Source organism: Crinia signifera, chromosome 2 (assembly GCF_055691185.1).
Source record: "Crinia signifera chromosome 2, ASM5569118v1, whole genome shotgun sequence".
NCBI classification, from domain to species: domain Eukaryota; kingdom Metazoa; phylum Chordata; class Amphibia; order Anura; family Myobatrachidae; genus Crinia; species Crinia signifera.
This window is the reverse complement of record NC_139218.1, coordinates 268,805,983-268,824,960: the sequence shown is the minus strand read 5'-3', so window position 1 is coordinate 268,824,960 and position 18,978 is coordinate 268,805,983. Positions and strand designations below refer to the sequence as shown.

The 18,978-nt window shown below is 42.9% G+C and overlaps 1 protein-coding gene across 2 annotated transcripts in view; it reads left to right on the top strand.

Moving 5' to 3' along the window:
• TUBGCP5 (tubulin gamma complex component 5) overlaps positions 1-18,087 on the top strand; it is a 34,798-nt gene extending 16,711 nt beyond the window's left edge. For both annotated transcript variants that reach the window (XM_083168599.1, XM_083168598.1), the window contains exons 12-23: positions 258-373; positions 1,407-1,672; positions 2,235-2,433; positions 6,983-7,171; positions 7,406-7,588; positions 7,873-7,957; positions 8,491-8,611; positions 11,654-11,832; positions 12,067-12,192; positions 14,031-14,119; positions 15,909-16,009; positions 17,819-18,087. In XM_083168599.1, the coding sequence (XP_083024725.1) occupies positions 258-373; positions 1,407-1,672; positions 2,235-2,433; positions 6,983-7,171; positions 7,406-7,588; positions 7,873-7,957; positions 8,491-8,611; positions 11,654-11,832; positions 12,067-12,192; positions 14,031-14,119; positions 15,909-16,009; positions 17,819-17,865 (1,701 nt within the window). In that variant the 3' untranslated portion in view covers positions 17,866-18,087. The remainder of the gene's footprint in view (positions 1-257; positions 374-1,406; positions 1,673-2,234; positions 2,434-6,982; positions 7,172-7,405; positions 7,589-7,872; positions 7,958-8,490; positions 8,612-11,653; positions 11,833-12,066; positions 12,193-14,030; positions 14,120-15,908; positions 16,010-17,818) is intronic.
• Positions 18,088-18,978: the final 891 nt, after the last annotated feature.

Here is an 18,978-nt window from a genome sequence, read left to right as displayed (position 1 = left end):
ATACAGATAGTGTCACATAACAAATGTATACTGTATATTGTTCCAATTTGAATGAAAACAATATGACTATTGTACTTACGTAAGCCTTAATGCACACCATGTTCTAAAGAATCAAAACCTATTGAGATTGCATCTCTGAGAACACACTTTCATATACAGGTAGCACGGCCATCCTATATGGGTTTCTTTTCTTTTGTACAGCTTTGTGTTGTATGAAATTGCACAATACTTGATTCTCAGAGTAACTCTCTTTGCAGGTATCTCTTCTGTTTTTCCTTTGGGTGGAAACTGTAAGACCATATTTAGAAATTGTAGACGAATGGATTGTCCATGGACAGCTCTTCGACCCAGCGAAAGAATTTATTATTCAACGGTGTGTATAAAACTTCAGTATTACATTCTGAACTATATGGGGTAAATCTACTAAGATGGGAGTTCTATTGAAGATGGGAGGTTGCCCATAGCAACCTATCAGATTCTATTTCTTAGCACCTTCTAGAAGATAATAGAATCTGATTGGTTACTATAGGCAACATTTAATCTTCAATAAAACTCATATTTTAGCAACTTTACCCCTATGTGTGTTTGTGTATATAATATATTAAACCCCCGCTCGACGACTTCTGATTGGTTTGGTGTTGTGACTCGAGTGCCTTTTAGAATCTGTCTGACACCTTTGCTTTCATTGCAGTATCTGTAAAGGGAATATACCTACAGATGGGGCAGGTCTCATCATTGCGGGGGATGGCGATGGGGACGCCAGCTGCCATCCCCCGCCACCCACCATCTGTACAGCGAAAGGGGATGCACGCACACGAGACGCTTCCCCCGGGTCACGCGCGTCTCAGTCAGATGGCGAGCCGGGCTGCTTTCGGATCACCAGCGGTGACGTTCTGGCGATTAGCCAGCAAAGAAGAGCCCTGCCCCATCTGTACATTTATAGGGTTATAGTAGTCTGTATTTTCTTTGTTAATAATTTGATCACCATGATGATATGATAGTTACATACTACTTCAAGCAGCAAAAATAATGCTTCAGAGGTTGGGATAAATCTATTTCAAAACTGCAAACCCCGTCTGTACATAAACCCTCAACAGAAGTTGGGACACCTGTAGTTGTTCATTGCATCAGCTTTCAAGGCTTCATTTACTTCCATTGCTGCAGAACAACTGCATTGCGCTTTTATTTTTTTTTAAGACATTTTTTAATTTTACATATTTAAAAAAAAAAAAATGTTTGTGTGTGTGTCTGGACAATATTACAGCCCTAGAGAGAACATGACAACATTCTGCTTCCTACCATTTTTGATCGAACACAGTTCTTAAACGTAAGCTTTGGTTTTTTTTTTTTGTGCAATCAGCTCCCTTCCAAGGATTCATCAAATTGTGTTTTTGTCCTTTGTTTAGAAATAAAGATGTTCCTGTTAATCACCGAGACTTTTGGTATGCGACATACACATTGTATAGTGTCTCAGAAAAGACTGAGAATGAGGACAAAATGAGTGACAATGCAAGTGCCAGTTCAGGCAGCGACCAGGCCCCAGCCAGCAGGCAGCACACTATGGTATCTTTTTTGCGGCCTGTGCTGAAGCAGATTATTATGGCAGGGAAGTCTATGCAACTGCTAAAGAACTTAAAGTGTAAACTGTTACATCATCAACACTCCTCAAGAGGTATGTGCCACATTTCGGTAATATATTTGTGTGTGTGTGTGTGTGTGTGTTTGTATCGTGAAGTACTTTAGATGGTCAAAGCTTAAACCCAATTGGCAAGTTAGAGTGGTCTGTATTCTCTTACAGCTGCAGATAGTGGACTTCTTTACTGTTCCCACTGCCCCGGGTCCCGAAGTTCACCTTGCTTGGCATGGGCCTCCTAACGCTATTTTTCCACAACCTATCTCCTGGCCACTTGCTGGCATCAGGAGCACTGAACACTCTGTCTAATGGAAATTATATATAATATAATAATCAAAGCTTCATTTACAATACAAAAAAAAGATAACATATCTGCGCATTTCTTTGTTGGCTAGCTAAGGGTTTTAATATAAGTAGAATCCGTTTTTAAATATTTTAGAAGTGCATAGGGTTTTCAGCTGGATGCCAAAACATAAAATGGTTTCATTACAATGTGTACAAACTAAAACATTATTTCTTATACGAAATGTTGTAATCTTGTAAAGTAAAGATTTCATTATTGACTTAATTTTTTGTCACCTTATTTGTTGCCTTGAAATAGATTCCGATAGGAAGAGTTTGTACACACTCTTCTTGGAGTCTGTGCAATCCCGACTGCAACATGGAAAAGATTCAGCACCAGACAGCGCTACAGAGCAGCAAGTTAACAAGCAAAGCCTAATAAAGATGCAGTCCATCATGGCCAAACATCTGGAGCTGAATGATGTGCATGACCCACTGCTGGCCATCAACTTTGCAAGGTAATCGCTTATTTTTCTATCATACCAATGGTGGACACTGGGACAGTGAGGTATGTGGAGCTACCAGCTATAGGCACCAAAGAATTAGATTTCTTTGAGTGCAGCCAAGGCTCCTCCTCCTCCAAGCCCCTACAGGCTTCAGTTTTTTCTTGGTGCCCTTAGGCACAGGTATCCAAGAACAGGGCTCTGTGCCCTAATTAGATTTTCTATCTTTTTACTTACATTTTTGTTTGCATACTTCTATATTTTCACTAGGAGACAACCTGCTTCTGCAGCAGCTGGCTGGTCCCGGCGCGCCACAGACTTCCACAGCCAGACCCGCCGGAGATCTCCCTGCACATGGAGAACGCTGCTTCCCAGCCACTAGGCAAGCGGGTTCCCCTTTTCAGCGCGAGTGACACTTTATGCAGTGATAGGGGGGTAGGCACGAGGTCGAACGCGGCCAGTGCCATTCACAGGGCCAGATACCTACTAGCAGTGCATATCGCCGGGGGAGGGGTGCATCCCAGTCTTCTCCACGCTGCTGCTAGACCACCAGGGACGCTGTACTGAGCAGGGCCATGATTGCGCAGGGCACTGGTGGTTCCAGGGGGAGGCGGAGTTGATTCTCAGCTCTCCGCCTCCATTATTCAGACCCAGTCATGCTTCCTGCACTGGACTCTGCTCCTTCCCACCCCCGCAGCGTTCAGGTGCCATTGTTCACAGCACTGCAGGGGAGAAGTGCCTCCAGATTCCTGCTCCTCTACACGCTACCGGACCAGTTTTTTTCCCTTCTATCACTGTAACCATGCTACTTTGGTGTGTGTGCTAAATTTTACCTTTCCCTTTTCTGCTTTGTTTTAGGGAATATTGAGTAATACTGCCTAACTCTCTCTTTCTATAATAGAGCCTGTTCATTGTCAGTATTGTGTGTGCTGGGTGTTGTGACCTTATTACTATGTCACAAAAAGGGACATCAAAGCCCTCTGCTAGACCCCCTCAAGGGGATGTACCAAAGCTGCGGGCTTATACATGTAATAGCTGTAAGGGTAATTATTATTGAGAGGCCCATTACGGGCCAGGTCTGTGTCCGCTGCACTGCGTGGCTCTTGAGACTGCCTTCTCAAAAAGTAAGACTTTTTCAGAAAAGGTAGCTTACGACTATGATTCAGGCTCGTAAGCCGGCTTCGGCAAGAATCTACTATAGGGTGTGGCACACCTATTTTTCTTGGTGCAGTGCGAGAGCTTACAACACCAAACAATTTTAAGTGACAAGACTGTTAGCCTTTCACCAGAGTGGCCTTAATAAGGGTTTGCGTTTGGCATTCCTTAGAGTTCAAGTCTCTGCAGTATCAGTCTGGTTCCAGAGACAACTGGCAACATTACTGGACTTGCGTACATTCTTTCAGGATGTTCTCAGGATTCAACCTCCATATTCCCCTCCTGTGGGTCCTTGGGATCTATCGGTAGTTCTGGAAACTCTTTCAGAACCTCCAACCTTCGTTGGATTTAGATGTAAGATGGCTTACTGCCAAGGTAGTCTTTCTGATGGTTATTGCCTCAGCTAGGAGGGTATCAGATTTCCATGTTCCATGAGGACAGGGCTGTCCTGCGGACATAACCATCTATACCTTCCTGAGTTACTTTCAAAATTGAATGTGAATCAAGAAATAGTGGTTCTGGCCTTATGTTCCTCAAGTTTGAGAGATCTCTAGATGTCGAGCGGGCCCTTAAAATTTATGTACAGCATACAGAATCTATCAGACATTTGGATTCCTTGTTTGTGCTTTATGGGTTCCACAAAAGAGAATGACCTTCATCAATTTCTGCACACTTGACTAGGTCGGTTGGTCCTTCGTGGGCTGCTTGGCGTGGTGCTTCCGCTGAACAGTTGTGCAAGGCAGTAGTGTGGTCCTCGGTCCATACGTTTCTGAGGTTCTATGCCTTTGACACTTTTGCTCCCCAAGATGCTGCATTTGGGCGCCAAGTTCTGGTGGCCTCTCAGGCGTCTACCCACCCTTAATATACTGCTTTGGGGCAACCCTGATATTAACCTTGTGGAACCCTGAAGAAGAAACAGGAGTTATGGTAATACCTACCTTCGGTAAACTCCCTTTCTTAGAGGTTCCTGGGCCCACAGGGTGCCCACCTTGGTACGCCTGATGTATGTGGGGCATGAGATTTTGGTTGTCTGTCCCCTTTCCTCTTGTATGAGTGAGTATATACCGTGCCTGTACTGTCTTCTGTCCTCCACTGCTTCCTGCAGGGACTTGTTAACTAAACTGAGTGACCTAGCATGGAGGCGGGGTTATAGGGGAGAGGAGCCAGGCATGATGGGAAACCTAAAGCTTTGGAGAATTGGTGCCCAGTCCTCTGGATCCGCCTACAACGCCGATGTTAACCCTGTGGGCCCAGGAACCTCAAAGAAAAGGGAGTTAACGAAGGTAGGTTTTATATAGCTCCCGTTTTTCAGACTGTGCAGTTTACCGGGCACTCACCAGCGCCCGCCACCTGGTTCAGTCCAGACAATGCCACAGCTGTATAATACATCAATCACCAGGGCAGAACAAGGAGCACGGCCGCCATGGGGTATACTTCATGTACAACCTCATTTTGTGCCACCTCTTCAGCCTTGGGACCTGACACTGGTCTAGTCGGCTCTCCAATGGTCCCCATTTGAGCCCCTGGAGTCGGTTGATCTTAGGTGGCTCTCATGGAAGACTTTGTTTTTGTTGGCAATAGCCTCTGCTCACGAGTCTCCGAATTATATGCTTTATTGCATGTTTCTTCCTATCTTGTCTTTCATCCAGATAGGGTGGTTCTCCATACCCATTGGTATTTTCATTTAAAGCAGGAAATTATTGTTTCTGCATTTACTCCTTCGGAGGATTCTCCAGAACTTTGTCCTTTGGATGTTGTTCGGGCCCTTTGGCTCTATGTTGAGCGGGGATGCGGTCATTTGGTCTACTGCATTATGGTCGACAGTCATTAGGTCGAATCCATTAGGTCGACATGCGAAAAGGTCGACATGATTCTAGTTCGACAGGTCATTAGTTCGACAGGTCATTAGTTCGACAAGGTCATTAGTTCGACATTGTCTATGTCGACATTCACAAGGTCAACATGGAGTTTTTCACTGTTTTTTGAGCCAACATGTGCCGACAGGCGGTATTTCATGCCCTACCATCCACTAGGGCGTGGTGGGAGAATAAAATAGTGTGCCGAGCGTAGCGAGGCACCGTGCCCGACGCATAGCGAGCGCAGCGATGCGAGGGGATGCAGTGCACTTTAAACTGTGTCCATGTCGACTGTGTTGACATTCAGGTAAAAAAACAGTGAAAAACCCCATGTCGACCTTGTGAATGTCGACATAGACAATGTCGAACTAATGACCTTGTCGAACTAATGACCTTTCGACCTAGAATCATGTCGACCTTTTCCCATGTCGACCTAGAGTCATGTCGACCTTTTAGCATGTCGACCTAATGGATTCGACCTAATGACTTTCGACCATAATGCAATAGACCAAATGATCCCAACCCGTTGAGCGTACTCTTGACATCCGCAAGTCTGATGCGCTGTTTGTATTGTAAGATGCGTCCAGACGAGGTTGGCCTGCAGCCATGCAGAATTTAGCCTATTGGCTGTATCTAACTATTAATCAGGAGTATTTGTCTTCCAATAAGCTGGTCCCTTTATCTATCCGAGCCCATTCTACTCACTCGGTTGGGCAGCTTGTCTGGGGGCGTCTGCAGAGCAGTTGTTTCGTGCGGCCACTTGTTCGTCGTCACATATTTTTCCTCAAGTTTGACACATTCGCCATCGCAGATTCTGCTTTTGGGAGCCATGTCCTCAGTGCAACTCAGGTGTGTCCCCGCCCATGAAGGGACAGCTGTGGGACATCCCAGTGTCCACCATTGGTATGATAGAAAAAATTGGATTTTGATCTTACTGCATCAGTGACCAGGTGGCCGGTCCCGCTCGGGAGTTCAGTCGCCCCAACGTAAGACTGCAGGAGGGCGGAAGTCCGAAACAGTGGATCGACAGGAGGGGGGGGGGGGGGGGGGTCGGGACTGGCTCCTCCTTTGAATGGTGAGTATTGATGGGGCAGGTCATACCTGCCCCAGCAAATCCCACAACTCAAGGGGTTAAAATAAATAATACTATACTAATATTATTTAACAAAAAAAACATAAGGACTAGGAATAATGTATAAGTGCACATATTAGGTGGTACTTAGTAAATATGTATGATCACACCTGGGATATGTTTTGGATAAACAAATATATATCATACTGTATGGAGATTTGTTTTAAAGGTGAAACTGACCAATGCCAGGGACTTGTATTGAAACTAGTTAGAATATAACTGTGCAAAGCAGATGTGGGAACCAAATGCCACAAATTACATTGTCATTGTTCTAGTGTGGTTTAGAAAATATAGGAGTTTTATGATATTTGGTTGTAGAACTTAATTTGTTTGTGCTTTATTAGTATTACATTACCTGAAATTCTGTAAAGTAAGTTTAGATTTTTCTGCATTACTGATTTATGTGATGTTTGTCTTGAAGGTTATATCTGGAACAAAGCGACTTTCTAGAGACCTTTACCTGTGGCGATGTCAGTGTGGATCGGTCCTCAGAATCTGTTACTTGTCAGTCATTTGAACTAACCCTTCGGTCATGCCTGTACCCCCACATTGACTTGCAGTATCTGGAGTGTTGTGGAAACCTCATGCAGACACTAAAGAAAGATTATAAGTAAGTAGATGATATTAAAGGGAATTTAAATTACCAGGAATGAAACAAAATAACTGTTTAATGGTTCTCACCAAACTCGTCAATTTTTTATTTAGTCTTTTAGATTTCACAGATATGCTTTTTGATCAGTAAATTGAGAAATATTAGTATATCATTTCACTGTGAAAATTCCTTTCAATTTTAATGTTAGTAAATTGTAAATGCTTCTGCTTGATAACTCAATATTTATTTTAGGCTGGTGGAATATCTGCAAGCAATGAGAAATTTTTTTCTTCTTGAAGCTGGAGACACGATGTACGATTTTTACACTTCCATCTTTGATAAAATAAGAGAGAAGGAATCATGGCAGAATGTTGTATTTCTGAATGTGCAGCTGCAGGAAGCAGTCAGTCAGCGGTACCCAGAGGACAGTACTCGGTATGGAATACAAACAATGCTCACTGTGTAACTAGACATCTGTGCTTGGCATGCATCTAGCAGAGCACATCTTGGTGTTTGCATAAATTGACAAAAGGGGCAAGTGAAATGTAACTTTTCTCCTACGTGTTTGTAAGTGATCTCACACAGACTCTTGTCCCTGTCATGTGCAAGTAGCCTGCAGTCGCTGCTGTGTGATAAAACTGAATGCCTACAGTAAGCCAGAATTGTTAAAACAGTGCTTTTGCAAATACTATATTCACTGCATCTATTTTCATACATAGGCTATCCATCTTCTTCGAAAACGTTGATTTGGCTAAAAAGAAGCTTCCAGTGCATACATTAGATGGCATTGTACTGAGTTATAAGGTAAGAGGTGTTCTGATTTTTAAATGCATGTACTTTTATTGTATTACTGTTTTATCGTTAATTATTGCTTTAGGGCCTTGACATCTGACAACATATAAAATTGACCTTCATACCTCTCAAACTGAGCAGGACAGTCCTTTTTATTAATCACTATACAACTGTCCCATCTACGGGCCAGAAGCTGGGGGACACTTTGCCACACAGCTGCACTAGCTGTAGAGTAGCAGCAAATTAGCGCTCTGCTTCCATTCAGTTCCAGGATGAGGCTGGGAGTAGCTCAGAAGCTGGAGGATTGCTGGGCTTCCCCCAGCATGACAAACAAAGGGATTGTGGCGTGACAACGCCCCATAAAATGGTACACATCAGGGGGTGAGAGCTAGCTAATGTGAGATGACTCCTCTTTTTTTTGGGGGGGGGGGGGGGCACACAGGATTCCGATTTAGGATTCTAAAAGTTGGGCAGTATGCTTAACTGAAATTTTATGTACAGTATATGTATGTTCATACAATATTTTCCCTTTTTTACTACCTTAGGTTCCTTGGCCTGTAGATATTGTTATCAGCTCAGAATGTCAGAAGATTTATAATCAAATTTTTCTGCTTTTGCTATTAATAAAATGGGCTAAATACAGCTTAGATGTCTTACAGTTTAATGGTAAGTTGTCCCTATTTCCTTTTTAAGAATTGGATTATTATAGTTAATTATTACTGTGGGCAACCTATTAACAGTAATCATTTTTCAATCACCATAAAATGAATTCAGACGCTTAGGCATCTGTGTAGTGGATTATTCTTAAAACTCAATATTTCTATAGAATTCAAGCTGCAGAAAAAGGGGATTTTTGGTCCTTACCTGTCAAATCCTTTTTTCGTAGGCCAAAGTGGATACTGGGAAAATGGGTATTCCAGGTCTGGGAGGACCAGGCACCAAGGAGTACTATGTCTTTTTAAGACCGTGCAGCCCGTAGCTCCTCCCCCTTATACCCCTTTCTGTCCTCAGAGACCAGTTTTAACTTAACAAGCCGAGGGATAGGAGAGAAGAACCATTCAACAGAACATACAAACAAGGGCAGTCAACTACTGCCAACTAACTTAACTGCTGATCTGGAGTGCAAGGGTGGGCGCCCAGCCATCCACCTTGGCCTACGAAAGGAGGATTTTACAGGTATGGACCAAAAATCCCCTTTTTTCTAATGGCCCAGGTGGATGCTGGGAAAATGGGACGTCCTAAAGCTGTTGTCCCCTAAGGGTGGGAGCGCTCCCGAGCTGCACTGAGAACACCTCTGCCAAAGGATGCATCAGCCGAGACGAAAGTGTTAAACCGATAAAATTTAAGGAACATGTGAGCAGATGACCACGCGGCTGCCCTACAAATGCTCTCAGCCGAGACACCAGCCCGCACGGTCCACGATGTCCCCACAGACCCAGTGGAGTGTGCACGCACCGAATGAGGGACTGGTAGACCAGCCGACAGGTATACCTGATAGATTGTATAACGTAACCAACGTGACAGTGTATGTTTAGATACTGGACACCCAGGCTTCTGTGCATTGTACAGGACAAACAGAGAATCAGTTTTCCTGATGCTTGCCGTTCTTGTGACGTAAAGGCGCAAGGCCCTGACAACGTCCAAGGACTCATCCACCGATGAAGATTCGCTTCCATCCGCTGAAGAAGGTTGTGGCGAATAAACTGGAACTATAATCTCCTTAATGTGGAATTTTGATACCACTTTAGGGAGATAGTCCAGTCTAGTATGAAGGACTGCTCTGTCTTCGTGAAAGATCAGGAATGGGGATTTACACGAAACAGCACTGAGGTCTAATACCCTATGGGCTGAAGAAATTGCCAGAAGGAACAAAGTTTTCTGAGTGAGCCAGGGGAGACCCACAGAATCCAACGGCTCAAAAGGTGATTTAGCAAAGTATTTTAGGACCAAAGCCAAATCCCTTGGATTGGCTGGAGGTTTAACAGGGGGTTGGAGATGTAAGACTCCCTGCAGGAAGGTATGGATAGTGGCAGACGTTGCAATCTTCCGTTGCAACAATACTGCCACTTGCACTTTCAGGGATGCGCGGCTGAGGCGTAGTTCTAGGCCTGACTGAAGAAAAGCCAGAATTCTGGCCAGCCAATATATGCGAGGCAAAACAATTGTGAATGAAACCTCTGCGCTTGTCGCAGCCTATGAAATTGTACAGTGGTATGAAAACACCAATCATACGAGGACAATATACACAGAAGAGATACTGACAGTTTCTGGGAGCAGACAGGATTCGCTCTTTTCCTTATGATCTTGGTTTTACCCAAAAAGGAAAAAGAGAAAATACACAATAGTGCAAAACAGTATAGAACACTGGAATGGTGGATCAATTCTATCCAGCATATAGTTAAAACTGGACTCGTACCCGTTAAGATGGTCTACTTTTTTAGGGTAGACATATCGTGCATTCTTAAGGGGCGGTAACGTCACCGTGGGGATTCCAGTGCTTGTCCAGACTATATATAGGAGAAAGATACACAGAATAGTGCAGCACAGTATGGAACACCAAATAATAACTTTTTCCAGGATATTATTTAGACTTGACTCGTACCCATTAAGGTGGTCTACTTTTTTAGGGTAGACGTATCAAGCATCCTTAGTGGGCGGTAACGTCACCGTAAAGATTCGATGTTGGTCCAAACAATATATGAAAAGAAAAAACTGGTATAGTATAATACCGTTTTTATTACAAATAAAACATTAACAATCTGGGTTTAGCACAGCAGACTCTCACCGAGTGTGTTGGTCCACAACACAAGTGCAGACAACAAAGGCAGGTGTAACAAAATCCAGGCGTCCCTGAAAGCTCACTCGATGCAGGTCTGTAGTGGTCCATTCAAATTCCTCCTCACCAACGCGTTTCAAGACCAATAGGTCTCTTTTTCAAGGCATGAGGAGGTAAACCAAATGTCCCTATATTTATACCCCTAATAGGGGTGGTCCTAATTCCAGACATGGGTTCACCTAACCGGCTAAACATACATCATACATAGGAGATCCAGTCCATATTTTCAAAAAGCCCAAAAGGAAAACAGCTGCTCTGTATTACCTCCGTTTACCGGCTCCTGCCTGAAACGGAGGTGAAGTGTCCGTCCTCCCCACAGTTGTATAACTGCTCCCCAGCCCTGTAGGCTTGCATCTGTGGTGACTACTGTGCAATCCTGAATTGCAAATAAATGACCCTTCTTGAGGTTCTCCTACTGGAGCCACCATAGAAGGGAGATCCGAACCTCCCTGGTTAGTATCAGGAACTGGGTTTTCAAGTGGAGCTGTGACCCACTCCAGCGACTCAGGAGCGCTAATTGGAGTGTGTGAGTGAAATTGTCCGAACTCCACCATTTTCCCTACCACTTTCATGCACATATGAAATGTCTTTCTGCACTATATAGTGTTGCCTGCCCTCTCTATCTGGCTGCCGATTTGCGCTCACACGGGAGCGTGCCTCGTGCTCGCAAGCCCTAAAAAAGCATGCGATTTGGCTTCTGATGTTCCCTATATCGGGAACATCGGACGCCAAATCGTACCGTGTGTACACACTATTAGAGGATATTGCTCAGAAGCAGCTAGATGTATGCAATGTCAAAGTGTACATTGTAGTTTCATTTGGCTAATGTGTTTTTATTTGTGTCATTTGTAAATATAAACTTTATTTCCTAGAACTTGTTACTACAGCAGAAAAGGAATCTGCAAAAGAGGACTTTGGATTAGAACAACAAATACTCTCTCAAGTATTATCACCAACAGAGCCTAAAGAACAGTTAATTCATCGAATGTTCCTCTTACGAGTCAAGCTTATGCATTTTGTCAACAGCTTACACAACTATATGATGACGAGGGTTAGTTACACATTGTGGCTCAGCCATGATGATCATTTTCTTATCAATTTTATTCTTCAAGTAATTTTAAAACCATTCACAGAGCTTTAGTACAATGTTAGTATTATTAATGGTTGTTGGTTTATGGTATATAGGAGTATACCACATCTGAACATACAGTAGTATGCTCTTATAGGGCTTATATCTAGCTTTTGTCAGTAGTATCAGTTTCAATGCATGTTTATTTCCCCATAGATCCTTCACAGTACTGGTTTGGAGTTTCAACATCAAGTGGAAGAAGCAAAAGATCTGGACCAACTGATTAAAATTCATTACAGATACCTTTCCACCATTCATGACCGTTGTCTATTAAGGGAGAAGGTATGACGTACTTTGTTTTTTCATCTTTTTATATGTGAATTTTTGGAGTTTTGATTAGTTAATGAGAGATTGGAGTTACTAATTAGCAACTGTCCAAAACTAAAATCAAGAAATAACAGATATAGGCCTGTATTCAGATCCGATCGCAGTACAAATTTGTTTGGAAAATGGGCAAAACCATGTGCACTGCAGGTGGGGCAGATGTGCAGAGAGGGTTAGATTTGTGTGAGTTATTTTGTTTCTGTGCAGGGTAAATACTGGCTGCAGTATTTTTACACTGCAATTTAGATTTCAGTTTCAACACACCCCACCCAAATTTAACTCTCTCTGCACATGTTACATCTGCCCCACCTGCAGTGCACATGGTTTTGCCCATTTTCCAAACAAATTTGTACTGAGCTCAGATCTCAATAAGGGCCTTAGTTTCAGTGTGTAACTTAATCAAGTCAATGCAAAAAGTGTTTTTTTTTTTGGAGTGGAGCTTGCAATCTATATTCCCTACCACATGTACATGTGCACAGACATTCTAGGGTTAATTTTTTAGAAGCCAATTGACCTACCAGTATATTTTTGGATTGTGGGAGGAAAGCGGAGTAAGCCCACACAAACACAGGGAGAATATACAAACCCCGCACAGTTAGGGCCATGGTGGATATTGAACCCATGACCTCAGCTCTGTGAGGCAGTAATGCTAACCATTACACCATCCGTGATGCCCAAGCCATTTTTTATAAAGCCTTCTTGCTGATTATTTTGGGTGTCCAATCCGGCTGTGTCTCCCCTTTTTCGCTCTGTCAGCAGTCTACATTCTGGTTTTCCCTGGCATTTGTGAATTGGATCTCTGGAACTTGTGCCCTATGATGATGGAGGAGGCAGTGTTTGGTACTTGTGTATTATTTGGGTGCCCGATATATCGCATTGCATGCCACTAGTTAAGGCATGCGATGCGATTGGACCTGATTAAGAGCCTTTCCCGGGCTTAGTGTACAATTTTAATATCGTGTGGCATGCGATGCGACGCGATTATACCCGATATTACATTGTACAGGCACCCTGATGCCTGATTACAATGTTAAATGCACCCCCAGACCCGATTTTTAATTGTACACCCACCCTGATGGGTGATTACTATGTGAAATATCCCCCCCCCCCCCAATTGTTATCGCCACCCCAGTATCAATGCCAACCCGAAGCGTGGCGAGCGCATACCCCACTATCCACGTCGGCGTGGAGTTGATTTTATATAGTGTGGCGAGCGGACACGTATTACTTCACATGTATTCCGCGTCCGCTCGCCACGCTTCGGGTTGGCGTTGATAGTGGGGTGGCGTTAACAATGGGGGGCAATTTAACATAGTAATCACCCATCAGGGTGGGTGTACAATCAAAAATCGGGTCTGGGGGGGCATTTAACATAGGAATCAGGCATCTGGGTGCCTGTATGATTAAAAATCGGGTCCAATCGCATCGCATGCGCTATGATTGTATGCGATCCGATGCGACGCGATTTTTTTACGTGCGATGAACAAATCGGGCACCCAGATAATACACAAGTACCCAGTGTTTTTATTAATGGCCCAATTTAGCCAACAAGCATAGCCATTTTAACAAATGCCAGCATTTGGAATGGTAAAGCATGTTGGTTTTTCTAAGGCAAATGGGTGCACAGTGGCTAGCCTTACTATAATAGAATCAGTAGATACTCGTATTTCCTATCTAAAAGCAACATTTTTACAGTAAAAAACATAAAGCAGCTAATGCATTTTGTGAAATAAGAGTGAAGTAACAATTTAACTTTTTAACTATTTGTTGATCAACTTTATTCATTCTGACATAAGGTGAGCTCAGTAAAAGAAGCAATAATGAAAGTGATGAACGTGGTCCTGATGTTTGCAGACCGCTGGCATGCTGGCTTAGGCGCATGGAAGTAAGTGAGAACATGCTGTAAATCAACGCAAACTTAAGGTCACAGTGTAACCTTAGAAAAGACTGTCCTATGCAACCTTGGTGTGAACATAAGTCCTTTGCCATGTTTTTCTAAATAAGGTCAACAAGTCAATTCAAACCAATAAACGTTGCTTTGTACATATGTTAATAAGGATGGGTGGGCATTTGACTTTGTCAGTATACGGGCGGTCGGCAGATTGTCTGTATAAACAGCCAGATGTGCTAATATATTTGTTGATGTGTCTAGTATCCGCTCATGAGTATATAACCTTTAGGCAAGATAGAACTAGAAGAATAAGTAGTATTAGGTGTAGATTAATCTGCATGCTGTATGCTGCTCTGTATTATTTTCCATATTCTATTTACCTATGTTTTACTAGGAATTTCTGGTACTTATGTATTATCTGGGCGCCCGATTTTTTGATTGTATGCCTTAACTTAAGGCATACAATCAGATGCGATGTGATGCGATATCGCATTGCATCGCATGCGACGCCCCGATTTTTCCATAGGATTCAATGTTAAAATGGACTGAGTCCATTTTAACATGGAATTCAATGGGAAAAAGGGGTCCTTTTCATACCCCTACTATCCAAGTGGGCATGGAGTTGGATATAAACCTGTGGCGAGCGTAGCGAGCCACTGAGCCCGAAGCGTGGCGAGCGGACGGTATTCTGTGTCCGCTCGCCACACTTCGGGCTCGGTGGCTCGCTACGCTCGCCACAGGTTTATATCCAACTCCATGCCCACTTGGATAGTGGGGCAAGGAACAGGACCCCTTTTTCCCATTGAATTCTATGTTAAAATGGACTCAGACCATTTTAACATTGAATCCTATGGAAAAATCGGGTCCATCGCATCCGATTTGGTCGCATGAGATGCGATGTGCCCGATCCGACCCGATTTCTAAATCGGGCGCCCAGATACTACATAAGTACCGAATTTCTTGAGGCTGTGACATGTTTTATAAAATTAGTCCTGTGGCTTTCAGCATTACTGGTTGCTACAGCACATACAGACTTGAGGAAGGATTGTCACCTAGAAGGATAACTAATACCCCTTTTAGACCAAAACGCTGGGTCGCACCCGGCTTTTTGGACCCTGGTTGAAGCCGGGGTGCGACCCGGCTTTAAGGGGCATTTACACCGGACGGGCTTAAACGCCCGCACCCCCCTCCCGCCCCTTGAAGATGACAGCGCGATGTCATCTTCAAGCGCCGATCGACGCCGCCGTACCCGGAACGCTGCTGGGGGCAGCTCAGCACTAAGGTAAGCTGCTAGGCTGCCCCCAGTCCCCGCGCGCACCCCCCCGCCATTGGATAGGAGGTGAATGGATGCCACACACAGGCATCCGTTCACCTCCGTCCCCCGCCGCCGCTGCTGTCTGCAGAGTATAGCAGACAGCAGCGCCGGCTGTCAGTGTCAGACTGACAATTCGTCCAACCTGCGGACGCTGCGGTCCGCAGGTTGGACGTTCCCCATTCATGTAAATGGGAGCCGGGTCATCCGACCCGGCGTTCCCATTTACACCGCCCTCTACCCAGGTCCTAGCCGTGTTCTACCCAGGTCAGGACCTGGGTAGAAGTCCCGTGTAAAGGGAAACGGCGTTACTGATTTACACCGCCGAAGATCCGGGTCTGACCCGCCGCTGACCCAGATTTTTCGGCGGTGTAAAAGGGGTATAAATGAGTTACTCAGGAATGCAGTTTATACATATGCACTAGCCACTGATAAGAAAAATGACTGAAAACTTTTGCTTCCTGTATCCAGGGCAGAATCCATCACGAAAATGGAATCTGACTTTACAAACTGCCACAAATTTCTTGTGAAAGTACTAAATAAAGCAGTCTGCAGAGGATCATTTCCACTCTGTAAGTACATAGCATGCAGTTTGTCCTTACACGTTTCCTTATTTATACCTCCAAACCGTTACACTTTGATCAGATTTTGGTGTGGTGCCACATACCTGCACCGCTGTCTTGTTTCACCAATGACCAATGAGGGCACCAGAATCAGTAAAAATGTTTCATTGGGAGGGCCGGACCCATTGTGTGTGTGTGTGTGTATATTTATGTACGTATGTGTATATTTATGTACGTATGTATGTGTGTGTATATCTATATCTCTCTATCTCTCTATATATATGTGTGTGTGTGTGTATATATATATATATATGTGTGTGTGTATATGTATATATGTGTGTGTATATATATATATTGCGTGTTGGTGTCCGGCACTCCCCGCTTACAAAGTGCAATATAGCTGCCCGGGTGCCTTCCTCGTGGTATGCAAACCACAAATATTTACTCCCAAAAAATATATATATATACACACACACAACACTCTCCATAATGAACTAACTCACCTTAGTATACAATTAATCAAATAAATAATGGGGTTTTAGTTCCCCATTATTTATTTGATTAATTGTATACTAAGGTGAGTTAGTTCATTATGGAGAGTGTTGAGTCCCTATATTTGTATTTATTAGAGCATGTGGTCACAGGCCACTTCACCCCAACCTGGGAATGGCGAGTACTGCTTGCACCCCATTTGCAGGGATGGCGAGTGTTGTGGTGCTGTGTGTGTGTGTGTGTGTGTGTGTATATATATATATATATATATATAACACACACATAAGAAACCTAAGATAAATCTAAATAAAATCAATCAATATTTGGCTTGACCACCCTTTGCTTTAAAAGTGGCACAAATTCTTCGAAGGTACACTTGCTCACAATGTTATATATGGCAATTTAGCTGTTACTATTGTTAGCCTTGCTGTGTTAATAGTACCTTAGAGGTTATATTTAGTAAGTGTCCATTTATCACAGTCCAATTATATTCTTTGGAGGCATTCATTGTTTGTGGCTTTAACAGTCAATGTTAAATTGTGTAACATGGCAGTTGGGAGCCTATTGACTGGTACTTTATCACGCTCCACTTTATCACTTCTTGAGGCTTAATACATTTGGCCATTAGGTTTTTCCAATGTAATTAAAGTATAATGTTCTTCCTGTGAAGCATACACAACTCTTTTACACAAAGAATACCATTGTTATGCCTATCAAGCTCAATAGATCTTTTTAAGACCATTATTATAAACATTGTATACACTGACCATTTCCAGACAATTTTGCTCCCAGTACAAACCATAAAAAAAGAAAACAAAAAAAAATAGACATTCTAAAATTTAAAGGTGAACTGTACCCCAAAAAATGGGTGTGGCCTTTGCAATGGGGAAGACCTTACAGGGGAAAAAACTACTCTACACCCCAGTTTTTGACCGTGCACCCACAGACCTTGGCTCCACAGTTATGCGCCTGACTGTAATATATGCCTCACATTAAACTTCCCCACTATTACCTGTTCATTGTTAGGGGTTTCATGCTGCTGCTGGGACTTCCAATGGCCACTTGTCATTATAAATGACAATTTTATTATACTCTCTGGAAGCATAATACCGAGTACTATATACAATTGTTTCATAACTGAGCAACAGTTGCTTTGCATAAGCTTTCTTATGCTGTCAATAGACTTCAGGTGTAAGGCGAGGGGTGGAGCTACAGCGCAGTAATTGGAGCTGCAAGAAAACTACAATATTTACTATGAAATGTGTTGGTTTGCTCATCAATTATTGTCTTCTAAGGCCAGTATTTGTGTTTCTTTTCCTGTCTCAGTGGAGTCTTTGGCTTTGTCACTTATGGCCGGCATGGAGCAAAGTTAATCCTCGGGGTAAAGATATGAAGAACTCTCACTGAAGCATGGACAGTAGTTACTGTGCATTTGTTGTACATATTATGTATATTGATGTAATGTTTTACAATTGTCAAGTTGTTTGTATTTTTTATTTATTTATTACTCCTTGTAATGTCACGCTGCACATATTACCACCATTTTTTTTTTTTTTTAATTTTCATCTGTAAATAAAGCCATTTCTAGAGTAATTTCTATGGTATTTTTTTTTTATGTCCGTGCTAAGTTTTGGTAGATAAAGTACTGTATAATAAGGGTATACAAAGAGTTCTTCTTATTGCCTTTTAAAGGCAAAATTGCTTTCACTGCAAATATAAAGATCTCTGCTTTCTCCATAAATTAAGTTTTTAGCATTTTTTTATCTTTTAAAATGTCTGTGAATAATGAGTGCACCTGCCAGGTGTCCTGGAAAACGTCCACTGTTGGGGGTCCTTGAGGACCGAGGTTGATAACTACTGATTTAGAACACCAGATGGGTGAAGCATCTGTATGGTGCATATTGGGCCTAATTCACACCTGATCACAAAGCATTGTTTTTCTCAAATGGAGAAAACTATGCTGCACTGAAGGTGGGGCAGCTGTAACCATGTGCAGAGAGAGATTTGCTGGCTACATTTAAAATATAATACAAAATATACACTTTTTGCTATTTGTGTGTTGAGGACCAGGTTATGTTTGGTGGTGTTACTAAATGTAGTGTGTGCCACTTGCGATGATTGTGATATTGTGCGCTCAGTCTACCTATTTCACGTGAGCCGTAAATGATCACAAGAAGTAAACATCATTGTTACACTATTGTGTGTATAAACATAGCATATTATTTAGCAATGGAGTTAGTGTTCCTTTTTGAAAATGTATATATTTTATTTTAAGTTTGTTAACTTGCTTTTTAACTTTGTGGAACAATCCACATTTTCCTGTGTACTAGAGCGTATTTATGCTACAATTTAATAATCATGATATGAAAGAATTACATTTTTGCATAGCAGCTGACAGTGAGTGGCCCAACCAGAGAGGAAGGAGTGGCCACTCTGCTGCCTGACCCTGAACAGATAGAGCGGCAAAGCTACAAAATGCTGGAAGA